Source organism: Stegostoma tigrinum, chromosome 40, assembly GCF_030684315.1.
Source record: "Stegostoma tigrinum isolate sSteTig4 chromosome 40, sSteTig4.hap1, whole genome shotgun sequence".
Lineage (NCBI taxonomy): Eukaryota > Metazoa > Chordata > Chondrichthyes > Orectolobiformes > Stegostomatidae > Stegostoma > Stegostoma tigrinum.
This window is the reverse complement of record NC_081393.1, coordinates 8,201,753-8,227,260: the sequence shown is the minus strand read 5'-3', so window position 1 is coordinate 8,227,260 and position 25,508 is coordinate 8,201,753. Positions and strand designations below refer to the sequence as shown.

At 42.3% G+C, this 25,508-nt stretch overlaps 1 protein-coding gene across 4 annotated transcripts in view; it reads right to left on the bottom strand.

Moving 5' to 3' along the window:
- sema4c (sema domain, immunoglobulin domain (Ig), transmembrane domain (TM) and short cytoplasmic domain, (semaphorin) 4C) overlaps nt 1-25,508 on the bottom strand; it is a 185,794-nt gene that overhangs the window by 30,345 nt on the left and 129,941 nt on the right. For all 4 annotated transcript variants that reach the window (XM_059641223.1, XM_048522715.2, XM_048522717.2 and 1 more), the window contains 4 exons: nt 22,727-22,911; nt 6,157-6,308; nt 697-759; nt 135-233 (listed from right to left, as the gene is read on the bottom strand). In XM_059641223.1, coding sequence (XP_059497206.1) covers nt 135-233; nt 697-759; nt 6,157-6,308; nt 22,727-22,850 — 438 coding nt within the window. In that variant the 5' untranslated portion in view covers nt 22,851-22,911. The remainder of the gene's footprint in view (nt 1-134; nt 234-696; nt 760-6,156; nt 6,309-22,726; nt 22,912-25,508) is intronic.

The following is a 25,508-nucleotide window of genomic DNA, read 5'->3' as shown; positions in this document are numbered from 1 at the left end:
CGGCTAAAAATGTTACTTCAGCCCTCAATTAGATAGCAACAGTCCAACAGTGCTCCTTCTTTCAATGCTCATGCAAGAACGTTCCCAAAAAAAGCTAATCGAAGGCAGTATCCTTGGATCCAAGCGGTACTTACAATATATGTGCATCTCGGCTGAAAAGCATAGGTCCCACAGACATACAAGTGAGTACTGTTGAAGTTCTGCAGGAAACGAATGTAATTGAAGCAGTCAGTCTGAGGGGAGAACAAATAAATACTTCAGTTCAACATCGTGATGAAACAACCACAGCTCTCCCCATCCGACCTCACCACCATATACGAACTGTCAGACCTCCCAAGTTTGGTGACAGTCCATTACAATAGTAGGCATGCAATGACAGATACCGGTTGATTGCTCATTATTTTCATGCATTGCACTGGCAGGTTTTAAGCTCTGCTCACTAATGTCAATGTCTCAACTCCAAATTGAAAAATGGCACTTGTGTTCCTCAACTTGCTCAGTGCCAGCACAACCTAGGTGGCATCAAAAATGCAACAGCTTGTATGTTTACAATCAAGGCTACTATTTTATGTCCATGTGCTGGGGGCTTGCAGGATGACTTAGATTGCCACTTTCATGCCTTGGTCAAATATGCTTAGACTACAGTGCTTCTGCAACAATAAGCCAATCATCTCATGTTAAAACAATTCAACATACCTGATTATTTTTCCCCTTCTGAACACATTCCGTTTTCTTCTCAACTGGGGCATCCCAGACAATCTGCCTCAAAGATAAGTGCAAGGCAATTAAAAATCCAATCAATTACATAAATGGCCTTTCCCTCATACAGTCTGTTTTCCCATGCTCAATGTTCTCTCCCAGAACAGTGATTATCTGCTGCACAGTTCCACTGGCACGCGTTACTGAGCTCACTTCATATATATCCCTTACTTGTCCCTAGGAGGGAGTACAAAATTGAACTCTGTAATGAGAGACAAAATTGCTTTAAATGAACCTCGTAATCTGTTCATGTTGAGAACAGAAGAGCCGATGGGACTTGTTTCTCTGGAGTGCAGGATGCTGAGGGGTCACCTTATAGACATTTCTAAAATCATGAGGAGCATTGACAAGGTGAATAACCAAGGTCCTCAACCCAATGCTGGGGAGTCCAAAACTAGATGGACATAGGTTTAAGGCAAGAGGGCACAGATTGAAAAGGCACCTAAGGGACAACTTTTTCACACAGAGGGTACTGCATGTATGGAACGAGCTGCCAGAGCAACTGATACAGGGGAGTACAATTACTAAATTTATTTAAAAGACATTTGGATATGTACATGAATTGGCATGGTATTGAGGGATATGGGCCAAATGCAAATCAATGCGACCAACTCATTTGAAGAAAGCTGGTCAGCATGGACAAGTTGGATTGAGGGCTCTGTTTCCACACTGTATCACCATGAGGCTTTCAACAAAAAAAATTCTATTGCTATTATAAAGATCTGTGGAGTGTGGAGCTGAAACCTAGGCAACAATGAGCTAAGCCATTCAGTCAGAGTGCTATGAACCATTCTTCAGACAAAGACTGCCCACAGCACATGAAACATAACCCAGATTTTATCACAGGGGAGTATGAAGTAATATGGAGCTAAGAAAAATGGCTGGACCAAGAATGATAGGCCCAATGCAGAGTTGGCTCGAAAGGCAAATGATAGGTTTGTTGCTAACTCTCAGCCTAGCTGACCTATGGCTTGGTGTTATCCCACATGGGGCATTTAACAGCTTAGACATGTCCACTTCAGAGTTCACTCTCTCGTGAGGTTGTTGACTTCCTCGCTGAGTTGGCCTGTTCTCGTTCAGATGTTTTGTCACCATGTTAGAAGATATGATCAGTGGAGCCTCTCATGAGGTGATGCTATTCTCCTCCATTTGCAATTTATACAGTCCAGTCTGTTATGGTGCGTAGTGTCATTTCCAGTTTTGATCTGTACAGTTGGCATTTGGGGTCTAATTCTACGTTTGTTGATTGCATTACTCTCTCCCACTGTGTCCAGAGTTAAAACTTAAGTATCAGCTCCAATATTGATGTGCAAGACGGCCCTAAGGGGTCCCCTTCATGACCTGAATTCAAACCACATCCTGAAGCTAAACATCCAAATTTTAACTGAGACAACCAGTGCACACATAGAGAAGACTCATAAAAGGACAAGTGTTCTACAGGGCTAAGGTTTTTGAAAGTGTGATGAAGCAACATGGAGCAATGCAAAACACATCTCAGCTTTGCCACAAGATACTGATGGCTGCACAACTTAACACTGACCATGTCACTAAGACTTAGTTAGTATATAATGAGTTGCAGTGAAAAGAACCCCCATTGTGCTCCTCAGTAGCAAAGCTGGAGATTATGTACTATGGTTGCCTGTCAAAATGACAAAACCTTGGCAAGAACGCAATTCTTGATGGACTTTTGGTAATTGTGAACATCTAGCAAGTGGCACTGGAAGAAAGCCAATGGAAAAAAAAAGGCACACTTTGTTTCCTGTCATCAACAGGTGTACCAAAGACCATGGTATTATCCTGCCATAACAGACACCAGTTCCTTTCAATTACAGCTGCCATTTCCTGTTCAAGAAAGTAAATCACTCAAATTCCGAGCATAGAAAAATTATTCAGTTGGCCATGTCTACAATTTGGCTGCCTCAGCCTCAATGTCACAGGTAGTTTAAGAGTTTATGGATGACCGAAGAAAAGCAATCATGCTGGGCAATCTGTTACGACTACTTACAGAAAATGACAGAAAATAGCATACTAAGCATGAACCATTTTCAATAGGAACAAAGGTGTCCTGTAACTTTGGTAACAGAATATCCTGTTCATGGGACCTGCAAGCAGTTGAGGTAGAAGAGAGAGTGGTCAGGTGCAGGGGTGGTGATTTTCTTTTGAAGTGCATGACAAGGGACAACTAATCAAATGTACTGCAATTGAATCCTTTGCCAACTCACATTATCCAATGCTTATTTTGGCAATGTCCGTCCACTCCTTTGAAAACATTTTGGGAGATGTGTTTAATTTAACTACAGACCTTCAGTAAAGCGTATTCATACAAAATCAGAGGAAAGATGAATTGCTGTGTGTGCTTTGAATGGGATTCAGCTAACATCTGTTGTCCAATTTCCAAATGAATTGTCAGGACTCAGTGACAGATTCACATCCCAAACTTGCAGGTTAAGTTTCTGGCCTGTTTCACATTGTGAACATGGAACTCGGGCAGAGATGGAGATCCATCCTGTCACACTGACATCCAGCAAATACGGAACAGCTGGTCAGCTTTTTGAAAAGATTTCATCGCACAAAAATGAATTTGAGCATGGACCAGGGGTCATACTGAGTCAGCACATCATGAGCTACAAAGTTTTTCATCCAGCTAATGCTCCCGTGGGGAGATGGTGCTGAATGCAACGTTACACAAACTCATGCCGTATTGTAAAATGCATTAATTGTTTGTTTAACTCAATGTGGCTGACTAGTTTGGCTTTTACATGGCTGGTTTAGCCTGTGGAAAACAGAGGCGGACAGCATGCTCTCAGCTTGTTGGACTCATAGGTGCTCGTTTAAATTAGAGTGAAGTGCAGCATGTCTAACATTCCGAATGAGGCACTAATACACTTGGGTGCAATCGCTGAAACACTTCCAGGTAACAAAAACCTGGAACAAACATATGACACCTTCAAACTCAGGGAAGCTGTACAGATTGACCCAGAGTTATAACCCCATGTGTCACTGAGCAGAACAATACCATTCATCCGACAGTGCCCTGGAATTTGAGCCGAAGTCACTAAAATTATACATGGTAATTAGGCGTTTATTTATAAGACAAGAAAATGAGCAAGCAATGGGGATGCAAGAGCTGGATTTAGCTGCAATTTGACACCAGCACTTGTCTTCACAAACACTTGCATCCTATTCAGTAATCATGGCAGGTAAACATAACAGGTTACATAAGAACTTTATTCTGCAGGGTGCACTCAGAACACTGTCAGAGTCAAAGAGTCACAGTAATACAGCATTGAAACACCCTTCAGTCCAACTCATCTATGCCATCCAGGTATCCCAAATTAAACACATCTCGTTTGCCAGTATGTGGACCATATCTCTTTAAACCTTGGCTATTCGCCTACCTATTCAAAACTGTACCTGCACTGACATGCGATCTTCAGCATTTATTCCATTTAAATACCACGGTCTGGGTAAAAACTACCCGTCATGTTCCTTTTAAATCTTTCCTATCTCACTTTAAACAGATGCCCTCTGGTTTTGGACTCCCCTACTGTGGGAGCTACCAAACGATACCCCAGAGGAAAGGGTGATGAGCCAAATTGACATTTCACCTTATGTATACTCTTCATGATTTTACAAAACTCTAAGATTACCCCTCAAACTCCTACATTCCAAGAGAAAAGTAGCCGCAACCTATCCAGCCTCTCCTACTCTCCATAACATCCTTGAAAATGTTTTAGGCACACCTTGCAATTTGTCAAGACTCCTGTTGAAGGGTGACCAGAACAGTACGTAGTCCTCCAACAGCAGCCTCACCAACATCCTGTAGTCACAAAATGATGTCTGAACTCAGGTACTCAAAGCTCCGACCTATGAAGGTCAGAGTGCCAATGCCTTGTTCATCATCCTATGTACCTGGTGATGCCTATTCCAGAATACTATGCACGTGGACCTCTAGGTGTCTCTGTTTAACAACAATCTCCAGGGCCTTACCAGTGTCTAAGTCTGCCCTTGTTTGCCTTTCTGAAATGCAACACTTCACGTGTATCTAAATTAAATGCCATCTGACGCTCCTCAGCCTATTTGCCCATTTGAGTGAAAGTGCCACTGTACTGAGGTAATGCTCTTCAGTGTCCAGTGTACCACCTAATTTGGTATCAGCCATGAACATACTAACCAGGCGTCATATATTCTCATCTGGATTGTTTACGTACATGACAAACAACAGTGGGCCCAGCACCAATCCCTCCAGAACACGAACACATTTTCACTGATCTTTAAGGGGCCCTAGTTTGTCCCTAGCTCAGGAATGCTGCGAGGGTTGGAAGAATAAATCCTAGCTTCTTGCTCAAAGCCTCTTTGGGAAGCCACAACACAGCTCACGGTTTGGACAGTTTGCTTCCAGCAGGCTTTTAGCACATCTTAAATGGCATTTTGGCTGTATTGAATATAAGCATACTGGTGTCCTCGACAAGCCTATTCTCCATTTCCTTACCCACCAGTCAAAACTTTACAGGGGAGGAACATTCCAGACAACCAGTCAGTCAGTTTGGCTCATCACCCTTTCTTCTAGGGTATCGTTTGGTAGCTCAATAAGCCATGTCACAGAAAGTATCCATCATTGTGCTCACTCTCACTGTTGCTGTTGAGAAGACCAGGGATGCACACAAATATCTGTAACACTGGACAGAGCACAACTGAATGTTTTGGCTTTGCCAATTGTAGTCATTTACTTGAATTAACAGTCATCATTAAAATGTATGAATTAAGTATCTGCAGGTCAAATGCTAAGTTTAGCACATCTGTGCTATTAATCCCTAAACAAATTGACCACCATTTTAAAACTAAATTTGTACAGAGCGAAATGACGACCAACAGGATATGACCACAGACAGTCTGCAGTAATATCACTACTTTTAAGTATACCAATTGTCCCAGAGGGTCATTACGTGACCATACCAGGCAGGGTAGGAGGAGACAAGACTACTCGGCCCTTTACTGGATGGCACAGCAACAAGTAGTAAATTTATCCTGTCATACAGTCCGTTCTGCCCTCAGATCAAAAATCACTGTTCACTTCAGCCAATCTTTGTTGGCCGACTGTAACAAATATCACTTGATGTCACTAACATTTTCACCAAGTCAATTAAGTAAACCATCATCCAGGATTGCACAGTTAATACAGCTTGCAGAGATCAGTGTCTGAAGAGTTGCTGTCAAAAATTACGTAAACTGCCTTGAAGACATCAAGCTTAAGGGTTATTTGTAACTTTTCTATGAACATGCCAGCAACACCAAGGCTAATCTGTGAAGATGGGTCTTTTTGGTGAGGGGCTGTGAAATCACTGCCCAACACATTAATTTCTGAAACAGGTTGTGTTAAATTAAAACATTCCTTACCGTTTCTTTCACCTCCTTGGTCACGTCATGCACTAAAAGTGCAAAGACTGCCTCTCTGGCACCAACATACAGAATCTGTTCATCTTCATCTAGTCGCAGGGTGGTGTAATTGTAGACATTGGGTTTGGAGAAGCGTTTCACCTCCTTTAGAGCTACAACAAAGAACATCATTAGCTGCTGGTAACATTGAGCTGTCAAGTCAAGATGCAGCTGAAATCAACGCATTGTCATTCTGAAACAACACCAAAGCCCTATTTCTCCCTTCGGCATACCAAAACTTCAAATCTGCACTCAAACTACAATATACCCACTGTGGGCACTAAACCCTGACGCTGGAACATTAACAGACATCTGTCACCCAGCCATACCTCCAAACACCTCAGATGCTGACTTCTCACTGATCCACAAAACATACATGCAACTTCTTAACGACTGTTGAGCAAAATAGTCTCCTTATAAGCAGCTACTCAACTATCACCACAAGCAATGGTGACAAAGGAGGATGTGCTTTTTAGTATCAAAGGAAGAATTCTTGCATTCAGCATTGGCTTCAGCATGCCCTGATTGACCTAAATCAAATAACTGTATGCTGCAAATCCCAGACAGTTGCATTCAGTGATTCTCATGTGAACAAGTGATATCTCTGTACCAGTTAGTGCTGAGCCCAAATGCTGCAGACCACAATGGATAATGACAATGTACAATTACATCCAAGTGCTTCTCCAAGTAAAGCCGAGCAATAGACAAGCATTTCATACCACCACCATTATCCCTAGCTTCCTGCAGAAATCTTGCCCTCAATAGCGTAAGCACGTGATACAGCAAATCACATTTTTCAGCTCTATGCTTTGATTCCTATCACTAAGTGTGCTTCTACTAGTCACCTGTAGCAATCCTGCAGATGCCCTCCCTTGCCAAAAAAGGCAGCTGTGACTGGCATTCGCCATGCTCACAGAGGAACAAAAGATCCATTGCAACGTCCAACACTGCAAGGAAGCCATACCTCTACATGTGACAAGCCTGTCAAGAACAAGGAGTGTGAACAATATGTTATCAAAAAAACGCAGTCTTGCTGAAGATTTAAGCAGATGGAATGGGAAAGTGCTTAAAACAGTGGTGTGCAAGTATATGTGTAGCAGTTTGATTTCTCCTAACAGCTTCGATACACCATGATTCAGAACCTGAACACACTAGAGAAAGACTGTGGAACCATTTCAGTTCAACTCAATGACAACATAAAGCCCAGGAGCTCGTAGAGAGCTGGCACTCTGATCCTGCTCCCCAAGGAGCCCAAAAAGCACACATCAAAAATTCAAGTCTCAGAAGGAATTACACCCAGTTTCCAACATGAAAAACACAAGGATAGTTAAACAAACTGTTGCAAATCATGTTAAAGGTGGTTCACCCAACATATGCCCAAAATTGTGAGTCAATAATTATTCCCATTGCTCTCTAGTTGATCCGTCCACATATTGGCCAAGAAAACCATCCTGTATCCCCTCCAGAAATTCCTCCTGTCTGGCATTAATCAATCTGTGATTAAAATCACTAATGGTCACCAATATTCCCTAATCCCATGCGTTTCTAATTTTTTGTTCAATGCCATTCCCAAAATCACCACAGCATTTTGGGGGTCTATATATGACGCTCATTTTTTTTTCTCAACTCCCCTATATCTACCTCCACTCACGTTAAAATTATGCCCTCTTTAAATAGCTACCTCCACCCTAGGAAAAAGTCTCTGGCTGTCTATTCCAACTACACCTCTGATCATTTTGTATACCTCTATCAAGTCACCGCTCATCCTTCATCATTCTAAAGAGAAAAGCCCTAGCTCTCTTAACCTTTCCTCGTACAACCTTCCCTCCATTCCAGGCAACATCCTGGTAAATCTCCTCTGTACCTTTTCCAACACTTCCACATCTTTCCTTTAATGAGGTGACCAGAACTGGACACAATACTCCAGATGTGGCCTTCATAGTGAGATGTTTCGGAGTTCAGGAGCCGGGATGTGTTGTTGCAGTTTTACAGGGCCGTACTGAGGCCACACCTAGAATACTGTGTGCAGTTTTGGTCTCCTTTTCTGAAGTCAAGGGAATGCAACAAAGGTTTACTTGGCTCATTTCAGGGATAGCAGGACTGACACATAAGGAGAGATTGGCCAGGTTAGGATTGTTTTCACTGGAGTTCAGACAAATGAGAGGGAATTTCGTAGAGACTTATACAATTCTAACAGAACGGGACAGGGTGGATGGTGGGTGTGTCCAGAATCAGAGGTCACATTCTGAGGAGCCATGACAGACCATTTAGGACGGAGCTGAGGTGACATTTCGTCACCCAAACAGTGGTGATCATGTGGACTTCATCACCACAGGAAGTAGTTAACTGTAAAACATTTAATGTATATAAAAGAGGCAACCAGATACAGCACTTGGGCAAATGGGATCAAAGGTTATAGGGAGAAAACAGGATTAGGCTATTGAGTGGACGATCAGCCATGATCGTAATGAATGGCAGAGCATGCTGTAAGGGCTGACTGGCTTCCTCCTGCTCCTGCTCCAACTGTTGTTCCTGAGCAGGAAGTTTCAACATCGAAGTAGGAGATAAAGTTGGACACGGAGTCCGTTGAAATGCAGACAGCCTGGAATTACTTGGTAACATGTACATATTACACTTCGGATACTATTGCAAGGTAAGGGCTCTCTTGAGGCACGGTGGTGCCATCCCTACCCTTGGACTGAAGCACCCAGGTTTAAATCCCATCTGCTCCCAAGGTGAACACATTGTTTAAAAAAATAGATTAAATTGAAAAAAAAATCAATGTTAAGTCTGACACTAAGTCAGCAGCACAAAGTTTCATACTCATGAGGCAACAAGAGTGCAGGCAGTCAGATTTGTGCCTGACCTCAGATTTCACTTTGTGTCTTAGCATTCCAGCCAATAAGTGATATCAGGTTGCTTATGTTTCCAAGAAGGGTCAAGGGGCTGGGAAACATTAAAAGCACTCACACTGTCAGTTTAGTGTTTAATATGAAATGTGACTACAGTGCATAAACAATGTCAAGCATGAACTGCCTGACCTACCTCCTCAAATTGGATCAGAGAGTAGCTTTGGGTGAAAAACAGGCAACATTCTTGACTTGAAAAATAAACTGATTTCCCATTTCCAACTGTTACCTGACAAGTATATCCATCGTTTCGTGTTTGTATTTTCACAAAACGCACACCATCTTTTGGCCAAGTAGTAATCGATTGTGCACTGCCCTCAAAAGCATGAGGCTATTTAGATAAAGTTCGCAGCAGGTGACCTGCTAAAAAACAGCATCTTGGATGCTGTGAATAATTCTGGGTGAAGTGACAGTTCTAAGCAAAAATGAGGCGATGATATAATGACAACTTCCTAACTGGAAAAACCTAGTTCCTTTTTGAACTGTTTCTCCTTTACCCTTATTTTGTGGACAAGGTCAGAAGTCACAGATTATACTCTAACAGGTTTATTTGAAATCGCTAGGTTTTGAAACACTGTTCCTTGAACCCACTTCTTGCATATCTTTTCATGTGAACGGCAATATCAATATTTTCATACCTGTTCACTCTGCAAAGCCAGCAATAGCACACAAGGGGGGCCAGGCAGAAAATACTAGGCTCAAAACCATTATCAATTCAACACCTCATTTCAACTCTTATTCCCAACACCTCTTACCCATCATTTAGGGTCTACCATGTCCATTAATCTAACTTAGCTTGACATAATTTCCCAGAGTCACAGGAGTTGCAAGGAAAATCTCTGCCATTGGAACAAAAACAAACTATCTGCCAAGGTGCACTGCATTCTGAAGTACAATCCATCAAATCTCAAGTTCAGGCAGCATCTCATTCCAGCAGGACCCAAGTACTAGAAACCTGCATCTGGTCTTTTGGTTGATGCTGCTAATATTTGTTGAAAACCAGCAGCAACAATTATATTCCGATTGATGAACAAGATGTAACTTTTTCACACTTAGTCATTATCTAACCAAACTCTGTCTAAGTAAATTAATCATGAAAAGCCTTCATTATGGAATATAACTTTCAGTTCTAACCTGAAATAAATCTGTGTTGTCTGAAGTCTTTCATTTTTATCCAGTATTTCAGCCGGGTTCATGGCTGCTCAATAATCGGAACTTCAAATACCCTCTTTCAAAACTACATTAATGGATCTGACAGTCACTCTTTCAGACCTCCTTCACAGTATTGCAGGTCAGCCGAGTGTCTTACTCAGTGTAGCAGTGAGACAACAGGTACCAGTGCTGCAGTGGGTGTAAACGCACTTTGTAAAGGTCAGGCAAAGACAGTAACTCTTTCTTTTCCTTTTGTTCTTCTGGACAAATCACACAGCTAAATCTGCATCATGGGAGTAAAAGGTCAACTCGTCAGGAGTTTAACACATCAGGACTATTCAGACAGGACAACAGATAACTGAACCCAAATGACAGCATTTCTCAGGCAAGTCAGAGTTTGAGAAATGGTAACCTTCTCACAGAGTCAGAGTCACAGAGAACAGAAACAGACCCTTTAGTCCAACCAGTCCATGCCGAACATCATCCTAAACTAAGCAGTCCCACCTGCCTGCTCCTGGCCCAGATCCCTCCAAACCCTTCCTATTCACGTACTTATCCTAAATGTCTGTTCAAAATTGTAATTGTGCCTACATCCACCACTTCCTCATTAAGTTTATTCCACACACGAACCATACTGTGTAAAGTTTGCCTCCGATGTCTTTTGTAAATTTTCTCTCCTCTCACCTTTAAAACGTGTCCCCTAGTCTTGAAATTTCCTGTCCTAGGGAAATGATAAGTACATATACCCTTCATTATTTTATACACTTCTATCAGGTCGCCTCTCAACCACCGAAGCTCCAGTGAAAAGAAAAGAAGTCACAGCCTGTCCAGCCTCTCCTTATAACTCAAACCTTCCTTTTGGTAACAGCTGGGGCAGTAACTGAACCCGAATTGTTTGCTTCATTGTGTGTCACAATCTAGCCCTATCTCTCTCATTAACTAGTTCGTGAAACTTGACCAGGGTCCCCTGAGTTCAGTACAAATTTTCTCCTTTTAAGATAGGGCTTCATTTGCTTTTGGTTAGAGGTTTATATAAGCTAAGGTTTGGAGAGAAAAAGACAACTTTCCCTTGTTGGAATCCAAGGGGGAGGATCAATGACCTGCTAACCACCATCAGAATACGTTGCCTGCAACCGTAACAGATTGGGATATCTTGCAGATTAATCAGAGCGTAGGCTAACCCACAGCTCATTTCCTCAAGGCTTATATCCCTGGGTTCCCTTGACATTAAGCCTTTGAAACTCCAGTGAATGCAGACAAGATCTTATTACACATACACTTCGTAAAAACATGTAAAATGTTAAACAAACAGTTGGTCATCAAAATTATACACAACACAAATGACAGCAAACATCCTGATTACACATAAGAACCCAAGGAAGAACAACTGAACTGTTTCCATGAAATACCCCATAATCTGATTAAATGCTAATCTGGTCCAAGAGCACAAACACACAACGTCTGAGCACATCTAGCTGCATTGTCACACAATATTGAGATCTTGGCTGTTTCCCCTTCCCTACCACAAGCTTGAGGATCCTTTTGCCAGGCCAAGCACAAACTTTTGACTGCTGTGTGGCTGACAGACACTTTCGGTGCAAAGAAATTGCTGGAACTCAGGAACTTTTCATCAGCAGTGAACACAGTCAGCAATGCATGCACCAACTTAGATTCTGCAAGACCAACATGAGTATTCTTTAAACACGAATGTGATCATTTGACAGTGCAAACCAACATCAAATGAGAACATGGTAACAAAGTGTGAAGCTGGATGAACACAGCAGGCCAAGCAGCATCGCAGGAGCACAAAAACTGATGTTTCGGGCCTAGACCCTTCATCAGAGAGGGGGATGGGGAGAGGGAACTGGAATAAATAGGGAGAGAGGGGGAGGCGGACCGAAGATGGAGAAAAGAAGATAGGTGGAGAGGAGAGTATAGGTGGGGAGGTAAGGAGGGGATAGGTCAGTCCAGGGAGGATGGACAGGTCAAGGGGGTAGGATGAGGTTAGTAGGTAGGAAATGGAGGTGCGGCCTGAGGTGGGAGGAGGGGATAGGTGAAAGGAAGAACAGGTTAGGGAGGCAGAGACAAGCTGGGCTGGCTTTGGGATGCAGTGAGGGGAGGGAACAAGCTGGGCTATTGAGAAATATCTGCAATATTTCTGAACAGTCATCAGTTGGTAGCTCTCCCTTCAGAGGAACGTTTACTTCAACGTACATTAAAATCACTTTCAGCACCTCATGAACCACTGCATCATAATAGAACCATGGTTGGTGATGGGAAGACATGTATTTTGAGTTGGGACCAGTGGCAATGTAGTTCAAAGCCAAGGTTTGGAGAGGATGTTGCAAGTGCACGTGTTCCTATCTATTCAGGTGGCAGACAATGATCGGTTTGGTAGATGGGACTTAACAGTTATGCAGACGGTTCACTGAGCAAAAGATCAAGGGAACCTAGGTGTAGTCCACGTTGAAACAAAAAAAAGTTTGTTTTTCCCTTGGGTTGCTTTGCGCTTCGCAAGTGCTTTGTACTTATTCAACCAAGTCTAGATCGTGGAATTCCAGGACTTTAACCCAGTGACAGTGAAGAAAAGGCAACTTATTTCCAAGTCAGGATGGCGAATGACTTTGAGGATGGCTTGCAGGGGGTGGTATTTCCATGTATCTGCTGCCTTTGTGCTTCTACATTGGAATAGTCATGCATTTGGAAGCTGTTGTCTGAGGATCTTTGGGGCATTCCTACAATGCATCTATAGATAGTACACCCTGTTGATACTGAATGCCACTGGTAGATAGAGTCAATGTTTGGGGATGTCATGCCGAATCAAGTATGCTGCTTTGACCTAATTCGTGTCAAGTTTCTTGACTGGTGGAGCGAGACCTATCCAGACAAATAGGAGTATTCCATCACACTCATTTGTTTCCACAACGTTGGGCAGATTTCACAGGGTAGTAAATAATATTTAGTCAAATTCCAGCCTCTGTCCCGCTTCTGCTAACGTACGTCCATCCACACAGTTGATTTGCAAAAACTCGAGTATTGATAAGCAATTCCTCAGATCTGAAAATGATTGCTGCATAGCTGTCAACTGTTGTACATTTTAACATCTACAGGTGGCAACCGCCTTGGCTGAAACCTGCTTTGCAACGGCCAGACATTGAAAAAGGGATGTGAAGATAAATCTTCGACTTGATTATCCTCAGTGCACTTGAGGAAATACCCACTCCATACCATCCACAATTTCACACTGAGTTAAGGCCCAGGATGACTGCCAGCTAGTCAATGATCTCTGACCGTGAAGAGCCAAGACCTACAATTAGTATCTCAGCTGAAAACCGCACTGGGGCAGGGCCAACGCATGAGGATTCAACCAACAAGTCTCAATGCCAATGCCAAAAAGGAAAATGGGTAGAATAGAGGCACAGGTCGAAACCATGTTGAGAATTCCTTCACTTTGAAACCTGGCACCGACAATTTCATAGGTGAACTGTAGATTTTGGGTAGCATACTGCCAAGTGTTGTCAAAATAACACCATGGGCAGCACAAAAAGAGGTCATCTGCCCTAGCCAGTCTCTGCCAACATTCCATACAAGACACTTTGCACTCAATTTCACCAAACTTCATCACAACATTTAATCCCTTGATTCCTTATCCAGGTTCCTGGTGTACAAATTTGCGCAAAGACAAAAAAAAAGTAAGAACAAAAACAAACCAACAATCATGGATGCCAGCTCTCTGAAGACAAAAGGAATGCTGACCAATTTGCTCAGTAACAAAACCTTCCAACTGAGCTGAACAAATGGTTGCTGTTGCCTCGAACAGGCGATACCCAAAACATGTGACATTTGAATTCCAGTGCTCACGTGTGGGACATCAGTAGCAACGCACAGCATTGACTACAAGACAAAGGAGTCCCCTCGGAGGGGGTAGCACTCCAGCCTCTGGGAAATTATAACTCAAACACATGTCAACAATCCGCAGACTTTTAAGTTGGGCATGGAAGCTAATATTCCACTGTTGCCTGTTCAAACATGAAGTATAGAAACTAACTTGCACTGACCAATCACCATCTGACGATCTTCTTACAAAGGGAGGACACATGTAAAAGCCATTCACGTAGATACTTATGACAGTCAGTGATAAGACTATTCAACTACAGGAGATGAAAATCACAAGCATCAAGCTCGTCTGTGGGATGACAGTTATTTCCTTCTCTGGCTTACGCAAATGTACCTAGCCCTGTAATCAGGGATGACTTTATCTTAGAACTATCAAAAACCTAGCTACGACAGGCATGACAGAGGCACAACCTCAGATACAAACGGAGTTACAAACAGACATTTCCCAAAGTGCTGATTAGATGGCAGAAATAACTTGTCATCTTTCTGACAATGTGATATTCCCCAATATATTAACTTTTGGTAATGACATTATGATGGGATGGTGTGAAGATTTACAGGAATTACTAACTTTATGCAGGCAAATGGATTTCTTTTCCAAACATTTTGAAGGGGCTAGTTTCATAAATATTTGGGCTTCAGCATTTGTGTTAAAAACACTCAAGAAATGTTTAAGTTTCAGGGAAATAATCATCACTTCAACAAACACAATGTTTTGGGCAGTTCTGAAGACACTTTCATGTGCGACCTTGCTCCTGTGAAAGGGAGAGGACTAGTAGTTCCCCCAGCAGCCAGGTTTGGCAAAAACCCTCAAAAGCTTAGTTTTAGTTTGAAATCATGGGCAGAATAGCTGTAGGATGACACCATCAGTTTTTCCACACAAGAAATTGCAGTCTAAGGGAAGCCATCAAGGTTTTTGATTTAAAATTTTTCTGGCTAACTACAGTACAAGGTGCTCTTCTGGACAGTTTGATACTTGTCAAACAGTATTTTATGATTTACTGTGATGCAATTTCGTTTTTAAAACTATCTCCTACATGGCATGCTTGTGTTTCAATGAGAGGCCACCTCACTGAACCTGAAACAAAAACAGGATCCACATATGCCAGATTCAGTTTCAAATCACAGTTGTCCAATGTCATGAAAGAGGGCATCAGAACGGCTTCCAACCAGTGAGATAACAGACCATTCCTGGTCCCAGACATGAAGCTAAAGCACTTGCATCAATGTGGTGAAGAATCCACCTCCTGAATTGTAGAAAAGCCCAAGACTTCGCTGTCAAGCAGAACAGGACAGTGAGTAACTAGCAGCCAAGTCATCTTATCATTAAACGTGCAAGCTGTGGAAATGCTGCATTGCATTTGGTTGGGCAACACTATAACTATTTCAAAGGACAGTTGGAATACAAATGGCTGGGCTGAACTTCCCACATACACAGTGCCATTATTTAGTAGTACAGTTGTTATATACCATCTAAAACGCAGATGAAAGTGCTAAACTCAGTGTCAAGGAAGATCACAGATATTTCTCTTCAAACACCACTCTTAACCAAGCTGAAGAACTGCAGGTGATCTGACCATCACTGGCTTCTATCTCCTGTTAGCAAATGGAATTAAGATGCAATGCTTAAGAGAACACGTACAGATATAGCAGTGTAGTAGGAAGCCATTTGGCCCTGTCACAGTGGAGGTTCAGATGAGGAGCTACATGAGGAACCCATGCTGGAAATCAAGATTTCAGTCTACTTGGCATACACTAAGGAACCATATTTTGTTTGAATATCTACCTCGTTAATCAATCATGTACGAAATGGTAAGTGAACATTTAGAAATGAAAGTACAGCAAGCTTTTAGTCATTAAGCTTTTAGTTTGGAATCAAATTCAAAGAGTAAGTTACTATCATTAAGAGAGTGGGTACAGCAGTGGGGTGGACAATGGCCTCTGTTGCTCCGCTCCAACCCTTGGAGTGGTCAATGGCAGCCTTCTATTTATCACCTGCTGTTTGTTCAATTTAGTTGCCAATAGGGGCCAACAAAACTACATCCAAATCATCTCCAGCTTCAGTTCAAAACCACAGGAACGGATGCCGCTTGCATGTAACTATGCTGTACACCAAAGGGCTCCTGAAAATTTCACCCGAGGGATAGGGTAAAGACCACTCTTGGCAACGTGTGAAGAGAAATTTACTCTGTTTCGAATGTCTAAATCCTTGCTTGGCAGTGTTCAAGACAATAACAAATTTTGGCTTTCCCAGGTAATCCCACTTTTTGTTTGAAACAATGTTTAATGGGTACTGTGTCCAAAGAGCTTACTTAAGCTGTAACTTAATTGATGACTACAATGGAAACAGTCCACTTCACGGAAAACCAGAACAAAGCCAAATGACAGAGCATGAATTGGTGTCAGTATTTCTCTTTAAAAATTAAACCATTCTAAACCCTTTCTTACTCGTCGTCTCCAAACTCCCAGAATGGAAACAGGACATATGAAATTCCCTCAAGCAACTGCAAATGCTGTTTTTTTTTGTTAGTTTAGAACTGACTGCCCGTCTTGCTCACAAACCTGTCTCATTAGATTATACTCAGTTCTAAAGTTATTTGTCCAGTGGCCAGATGTCAAATTGGCAACATTAGCAACTATCCTTTTGCCTGAACCATGTTCAATGTACTGCCACTTTGGCATATGGTTTGCCAAGGTGGACAATGGTAGTCAATGCAGCTCTCACATTTTTGTGCTAGATCGTTTGGGGTTTTGCATCCTTAAAACCTTTACAGATACTTACCTGGAAAATCCAGGTAGGCAACCTCCTACTAAAGCAAATAAACAGCATGATTACTGCCATTTCACAAATGCTTACAAATCTGTGGAAACAAAATGCCTTGGAAAGTTTCGCTATCCCTGGTCATCCTCAAGAGTGAAATTTGAACTTACCATCACATCCGACTCTTCTTTGTACTCAGTCAACTAAAGCCACTCTGTTAGGTCCCTTTGACCTCAAGCATACGTACCATAAGCACTCCTTTCAACTACATTCTGTTGATCGTCACTAGAATCAGTAATTGCAAAAATCCTATCATACAACACTTCAGAAGTTGGGTTAAAAGCAACAGTTAGTTGTTGTGAAATGAGCAAGATATGCCCATGCGCTCAGAGCAAATTTAACCATTAGCCTCAGTGACGAACACAATCACAGAAGCAGGCTTGTTTGTTTTAGGCTGGTCATTCTACACTAATACATTACTGTTGCAATATGCCACTAGAACGACTTGATTCATTACTTGTCAGTTTCAGAGAGCTCAAACTGTTCATCTGCCTTCAATCACTTCTGAACACCACCACTCAACATTCTTCATTATATTTCGCCCCAAACAGCTCCATCTGTATTCAAGTTGATGGCACATCTGCTGATGATTACCATTCCCAAAGCTCTCTCCCACACACTATTCCTTCCTCATATCAGTTACTACCTCCTACAGATTTCATCTCAAGAGTTTGTTTGATGATTTCCATCTGCCATTTGTTCACCTGGCTTTACACTGCATACTGTCTGTACTCTCAACACAATGACTGAATAACAACGTCCCAAATTCCTTCAAATTTTTCAGGTCAAGTAGGTATCTGTTTTCTGTTCCGAGACAATTCTCCTCCATTCGTTTGGAATAGGTTCACTGAAAGCCCCTGGCATTTTTGGTCACAGTCTTTCCAGACACATTGTGGAATTGCCTTCCGTACTTTTGAACGCTCAACCCTGTGACCTCCTCTGCCTCTTGGCATTATAGTCCATACTATCCCCTCCCATGTCAGATGCATTCATCTAGCCCCAGCAAACACAACTTGCACAACTTTCCATAACAGATTTTGCTTTCTTTCTCATTCCATTGCAACAATCATGGCTTTGACTATCAAGGTTAAAATATGCCCAAGTACAAATGGGAAACACCCAAGTTCCATTGACAGCAACCATTTAAGCAACAAAAGGTTGCTGATGCCATCATAATGGTACGGCATTTTTCAGGTCAAGAGGTGATTCCCATGATCACCCCTTTAAAGACCAGCAGTAAACATGCTCAACAGATTTAATAACCAATTCCTAGGTTCTCTGCAAAAGTATCACAGATGACATGGCAAAAAAACGCACATTTTGCTCGTGTATGGTTCCAATGTGGGACGGCATTGAAAAGAGGCAACACAAGCACATTGTCCAGAGCATGTCAGAAGGGAATGGGATTGAAAAAACAAATAAAAGAAAATATTTGCAGGCGAACGTGAGAACAACGAGGAGTAAGATGAAGTTATAGCTCTATCAAACATGTGGCACAAAGACAAGGACAAATGCTGAAACTGCATCAGTGTTGCTACTACGTACAAGTAAGCAGCTCACATCATTTCAATTCAGTTCCAGTGTATTTTAGCTTCCTAGTGGAGACAGACACAAACAACACCAAGTTGTGGACATATGCCTCTAAGATTTTCAGTCGAGGTTAAAAAAAAAACCACACAGTCATCTGAGAGACATAGGGTGCCATTTTATTTGGTTCCCATTGTTAACTGACTTCCCACTTCTGGGAACGTCAGTCTGCTTTAACAGGAAACAGATGGGAGGTTATTGAGGGGGATGTATGACCCAGGGCCGGGCCACGCTTTTGCAGGAAGAACAAGGATAAGTTTGCCAACCACCTGCATTGGGTGGAACTGCTGGGCTGAGAACTTGCAGTACAATGTCTTGGTGCTAAATCTTAGACTGAGATCTAAACAATCAGGCGGCATTGATAGTAGCATCAAACTCAAGGATGAAGGTGGCAAACGAGAATAACAAGTTGATGGCAACATTGCTGTACTCCATTGAAAACACATCAGGTAACCGAAAGCTTACCAGCAGCAATGTTTGGGGCCATGTATCACGCATGTACATTCAGGGATTTTAGATGCTGTCAGTCAGGTTTTACTGAATGGTTCACCGGGTTGTCTGGGAATAGTAAAATGGTAAATGGCAAATATAAATGATAAAAAATTGCAGCACGTTGCTGTGCAAAGGAACTTGGGTATCCTTGTGCATGAATCGCTGAAGGTGGGATTGCAGGAATTTTGTCTGCCATTGCTCGAGGGATGGAGTTTAAAAACAGGGAGGCTATGCTGCAGCTGTATAGGGTCCTGATGAGGCCACACCTAGAGTACTGTGTGCAGTTTTGGTCTCCTACTTAAGAGACATACTAGCACTGGATGGGATGCAGAGGAGATTCACTCAGTTGATTCCAGAGTTGAGAGGGTTGGATTATGAGGAGAGACTGAGTAGACTGTGATTATACTCACTGGAATTCAGAAGAATGAGGAGATCTTATATAGAAACATATAAGATTATGAAGGGAAAAGATAAGGTGGAAGCAGGGAGGTTGTTTCCGCTAACAGGTGAAACTAGGACTAGTGGGCATTGTCTCAAAATAAAGGGAAGCAGATGTAGGACTGAGATCAGGAGGAACTCCTTCACCCAAAGAGTTGTGAATCTGTGGAATTCCCTGCCCAGTGAAGCAGTTGAAGCTACCTCGGTGAATGTTTTTAAGGCAAGGCTAGATAAATTCTTTAACAGTAAAGGAATTAAGGGTTATGGTGAGTGGGCAGGTAAGTGGAGCTGAGTCTCAAAGATCAGCCTTGATCTTATTAAATGGTGGGGCAGGCTCGAGGGGCCAGGTGGCCTATTCCTGATCTGGTTGTTATGTAGTCCATATTATTTGCTCAATACCAATTTAAAGACAGCAGCCATCTCACTCTCCCCTCCTTAAGATTAGCATTTAATTCAAAGCAGCAAGAAATAATTACTAAGCAGAGGCTTGCCCTCAAGATTCCTTCAATGTACCTCCTGTCAATTCCCAATGGACCACAGCTTTTCCTGAAGCAGATCTGATACGGTGGCACAGTGTTTAGCACTACTGTCTCACAGCACCACAAACCCATGTTCGATTCTACCCTCAGGAGACTGTGTGTGGAGTTTGCACATTCTCCCTAGGTCTGTGTGGGTTTCCTCCATGTGCTCCGGTTTCCTCCCACAGTCCAAACATGTACAGGCTAGGTAGATTGGCCATGCTAAATTGCCCATAGTATTCAGGGACGTGTATGTTATAAGGGAAATGAGTCTGGGTGGGATGCTCGGTGGGTTGGTGTGGACTTGTTGGGCCAAAGGGCCTGTTTCCACACTGTAAGGTTGCGATGATCAGACATTCGGCACAAATCTTGAAAGTAACTTCTACTGCAGGGAAAGCTCAAATCTCATTTAGTGCCTTGGATTCTACAAAAACTATAAGAGAAAACATTTTTATAGGCCCACACAGCCATCACTCCACACATCCCCCCGCCTCCACCTTCTTCCCAGATCTTGGTTCATTTGAACAATGAAGTAGCGGTGCTCATCAATTCATTCAAGCATACATTTTTGTTTGGCTTCATAATAGCAATACATTTCACAATGCTACTGAGTAGAAGAATGCTTAAATGGATAATCCTGTCCTCTGCTACATTTTTTAAAAAACTCGAGTCACAGCAACAGTACTCTCTTCAGGCCCTCAAGCCCCCATCCAATGCTGGCAAGATCATGACTCATGTGCTCATTCTTGACGACTGATGCTTAAGATCAAGAAGAAATTGACACAGCTGATCTGGTATTGACAGCAGGGTTTCAGACACTGCAGAATCAAAGTTACGCTTGTGCTCTCTCAAATGGCCCAAAAAGAACGGCCTTCTCTGCTGTACCCTTTCGTGAAAGTTAAGAAAACCCAGGGGAAAAAGGCAATGTTTCCCAGCGAACAGTTTCAGAGTTCTGCAACAGAACAAAGCTCAAAGCAGGCTAAGAAGGCTTTGAGATCATAGAAGTTGTTCTATATTCTTCAAAAACCAACTTATCCTGTTAGATAGGCATTTGTGATGCTTGAGTAGTCTAACTTAAAAGGTCACTCACCAAGCCAACAAAACAAAAATAGACATATCCCAACTAGAGTTGAACAAACTGAATTACAAGGCCAAATGCTTGTCTGCTCAGACAACCACAGGGTAAATCAAGATACTATTTCAGTTCGCAGGAAATTATATTCTTTGCTCATAATTGTACATGTTACAGCCAACATTGGCAGAGAGTCTGTATAATTTGTACATCTCCAAACATGACATAAATAGGCATCTGAACTCAACTACAAGACTTTATGGTCACAGAAGATGGGCTGATTGCTGGTGGCCAGGGTGTGGTCTTTTAAAGAGAGGGGCTCTCGCTATTTCCTTTCAGTGCAAACCAACTGTTTCTACAGTTACATCTCACCTAACAGTATAAACTGTAATCGACCGTCAAACCTAGCAACCTGGTATTCAGTCCTTAAAGCCTGCTTCACCGTCCGATATGCAAGCAGCTGATCCTGTATCTCAATGGCAAACTTGCTGTCAGCTCAGCAATGTGTGATGTCACTGAGCTGCATGGGCACAGTTCATGTTTCCACTGCTCTGGATCCGAGCATCTCCACATAACCCTAACCCAACCCACATTCTTAGTCAGCCATTCATCTCACTATATTAGTGCATACTTTCTTCCAACCTCAGTTAATTCATTAGGTAGTACAGAATTTCCACTTGTGCTACTTTAGAGACAAGGTGAAATGCCTGACCCCCAAGTCTGTACCACCGAAGGCTGTGAAGGCCAAGGTATAAATGTAACATTTTCAAGGTTTGTGCCTTGAAAGTCTTGTCCACTGGGGCCATGGTGATTGCATTACAATTACGCCTTGCAATGGAGTCTTCTCACATTGTCTGACAATAACTCATCAGAAAGCCAGAGCAACATCAGCCCTGCAGCAGCTAGACATGACAATAAATGCTTCTGATGGGATGGAGCATCAAGCTAACGGCCTGCTCTGGATGAGGTTTATCAAGTACACCAACCTGACCTCTCTTGGAATTTGCTCCAGCAGCAACCTTCCATATTTTATTTGGATAACCATCAAAAGGTTGTCAAACTGCCCCTTTATTCCTCCCATCGAGATTTCAAACACTCCCTTTGTGACTTGTGCACAAGATTATTTTTTGCCCTCAACTCACGGGAAAGTCAAATCAAACCGCCAAATTCAGTCAGCAAGACTCTGACAACTCAACTTCTGCAGAATCCATCTGTGAAGGTTTAAAGATTTGTGTCCTGCCTTCAATTTGCATGTACAAGCAACTGCGCCAAATGAAAACTCACGCCAAGTCTGTCTTCCTCCAATCAATGACTTCCAAAAACATAGCCCTTGTGGAACCGATTGCTTTGCAAGCACTATCTTGTTTTAAACATCACCATACATGTAAAAGCAGGCTTTAGGCAAACGCGTTTTCATGCTACCCAATTTCAATTATCTCGAATGTGCTTTCTCAGTGGTCATGCATTGCACTCAAGACTTCAGGTTATTTGGTTTTCCTGGCAGAGTGTTTCTTGGCCACATGCACAAAGGCCACTGGAGTCAAACTGAAGATAGAGAACACCACTTCAAAATTACCACAACCACCCACCTCACCCAAGGCTGAAATGAGACTGATGTCAGAAAAATAATAATTTGAGTACTTACCACTATGGCGCACTGTTTTGCGTGGCACTGTATTCCAACCACTGGACTGAGTCGGCTGAAGCAACATCCCAATCAATATGCCGAGGATAAGCAAATAGCAGCCGTGACTGGCCATATCTTCCATCCTTTCACACCGTGTTGTGGCGTCTTTGCCCCACCTCCAAAGTGTTGGCTTTTTGGTCACACTGCAAAAAAACGTTTGAACAGCAATGAATTTCAGGCAACAACCAGACGCCGAATGCAATCTAAGCAGCACAATACCTACCAAGAGCAAAGAGACTCCAGACCAATCTACAATAGCTCAACAGGATGTAGTGAAGGAGGAAAATCTTGAAGACAACATCACTTCACAAAGCAAACGTTCCAACTCTTTCCTGACCCCTCTATCCCGAAACATAACACTTCAAACCATGCCAGAAGAAACTTCAATTACGGAGTGCTTGAGCAGAGGCAGGCATGTAACCCATCTTGTGCATGCCATTAATTTACAGAGCTATCCAATTAGGTGCAGCACAAGAGAGCGACAATCTTGCTTACAACTGCTGCATAGTGCAATTGCCTTATCAATTTTACTTGACCCTATTCCCATCATCCTTTCAAATGAAAGGATTGTGTCTCGGCTTTACCCCCAACCCAACCCACTCCATCCCCATCAGGTTTTAATGCAATACTGGATTTAGAGAGCATTTTAGGACAATCAGAAGCCCTTCCTTTCATTTCCTGTTCATCCAGGCAGGGACAGGCATAGCTGCCTTGTCCAAATCCCTGGCAGGGTTCTTTCACAGCCAGCAAGTCCTCAAGTTTGACTTAATGCCAACTTCTGGGTCAGAGGTCGGGGCGTCTTGCTCTCCAGCTTTAGAGATCAGAATTTACTTGTTGGACAAAGGATTATGGGGTATATCTTACTACTTTGAGGTTATTCACCTCCGTTCAATGAGAGAAGTCTTTCTTTATCAAAATCTTAAAATCTTATTTTTAAAGAACCTAACTTCATATTACTCTTTTCTGCACTCTTGTACAGAGATCTCTCAATGCTGGTAACATGCTTAGAAGTCAATTCTTTTTCCTATTATAAACATTTTTGAGTAAGCATACAGCCAGTTTCTAACAAAGTCACTTCCTTCATGAACAAGAACTTGTGTACAAACAGCATAAGTTCACCAACTCACCAAAACCAGCTGACATGCTTCAGGTTAAGTAGTCAAAGAAAAATCTGGCAACATAAGTTAGTCAAAGCTAAAAATGTACCCTAAAATGTTATCTTCCAGTCAAAAATCAGAAACGCTCATTGCTAAAATGCATTACATATAACATGACAATTAGAAGTGGGGATCAGAAAACACACAATCTGAAGTTGGCCCGCAAAGTTAAGTGCCGAATAAAATTTCGAAATACTCAACAGCTGTGCTGCTCTCCAGAAAAGCTGCCAGATTTCATGAGAAGGACATGACTTATTCCTCACCCAAATCTTGGTTCGTTTCAGGTTTCAGCAGCCTCACCAAGTGGCCAGTTCTCTAATGCAAACTGTGGGCATGACTCACACCAAGGGATTCAATCACTGGGCTCATGAGTCCGACAACTAAGACTGTACTCTCATCCAATTTCTAATAAGGACAGTTAGCACTGCTTCAGTTCTCCAAAATGGGCTGAGCATAAACAGGCAAATTTGAACAGTTGTCCTGTGGATAGCTGAACACTGCTGCAGGTGGTACTGAGGTCCTTGAAACCCCGTGTTTCAGCAGTGATTAAGATGGACAAGACAGTTAACATGCACAGAGGCGTGATAATCTTCTGTCATCATTAACATCCAATCACAATTTCAAGTCCCAGCTGAGCCCTAGTATGTAAGCAAATGAATACTTGGTGAGATCAGTGCCATCATTAAACCTTTTGTCATTTACTTTATGATAGTGAATTCTCATAGGAGCGTCATCTCCCAGACTGTGAACACATCATGCAAGCAAATTAGATCATGGCCTAATCCCTTGTTGCCATGTTGTAATGTGAGCAGATTAGCTCATTGCCTGCTCCCAGTTACATGATGTCAATGCTGTGATGGGGAGCTCGCAATTTCTCCACAATGCTTTCAGAACAGCCACAGACAAATCTCGGTAAAACTCATGGCACATGTGGTGTAGATAACAAAGTGTGGGGCTGGATGAACACAGCAGGCCAAGCAGCATCTTAGGAGCAAAATTCTCCAGCATCTGCAGTTCCCATTATCTTTGGCACATGCGGTATACCGCCCAGAGGCAGGACACTCACCCCAAATCATCCCTGACAGCACCTGTTACATCAAGAGCTTCTTACAACCAACTACAAATATCTACCATTCCTGTCTGCTTTTCATTTTCCTTTTTTCTATACATCTTAAATGCAAACTATTCATTCGTTCCATTAGCAAGTTCCAAATTTGCATCACCCTTAAGAATTCAAACACGGATCAACAAATGTAGCCGAATAAAAACATTTATTTCTACATTGTCATGTGTAAACATATTTCCTTTCATCTAACTTAGACAACTAGATCATTTTTATACTCGTCGCATTTCCCTTCAGTCTAAAATTTGGGACCTGTTGATTTTAGTTTGATTCAGACACTGGATCCTACGTTGTAAGGATAGAATTTTTACATAAACACATGCTAGTGCTTGTTTTTGTTAAAATATAAGGTTTCAACTAGCTCTGTGCATACCACTTTTATACACAAATGTCTCTCCACGTGTAGATCCCTTGCATGGCACAGTGGCCCATTGGTTTGCAGTGCTGCCTCACTGCCAGG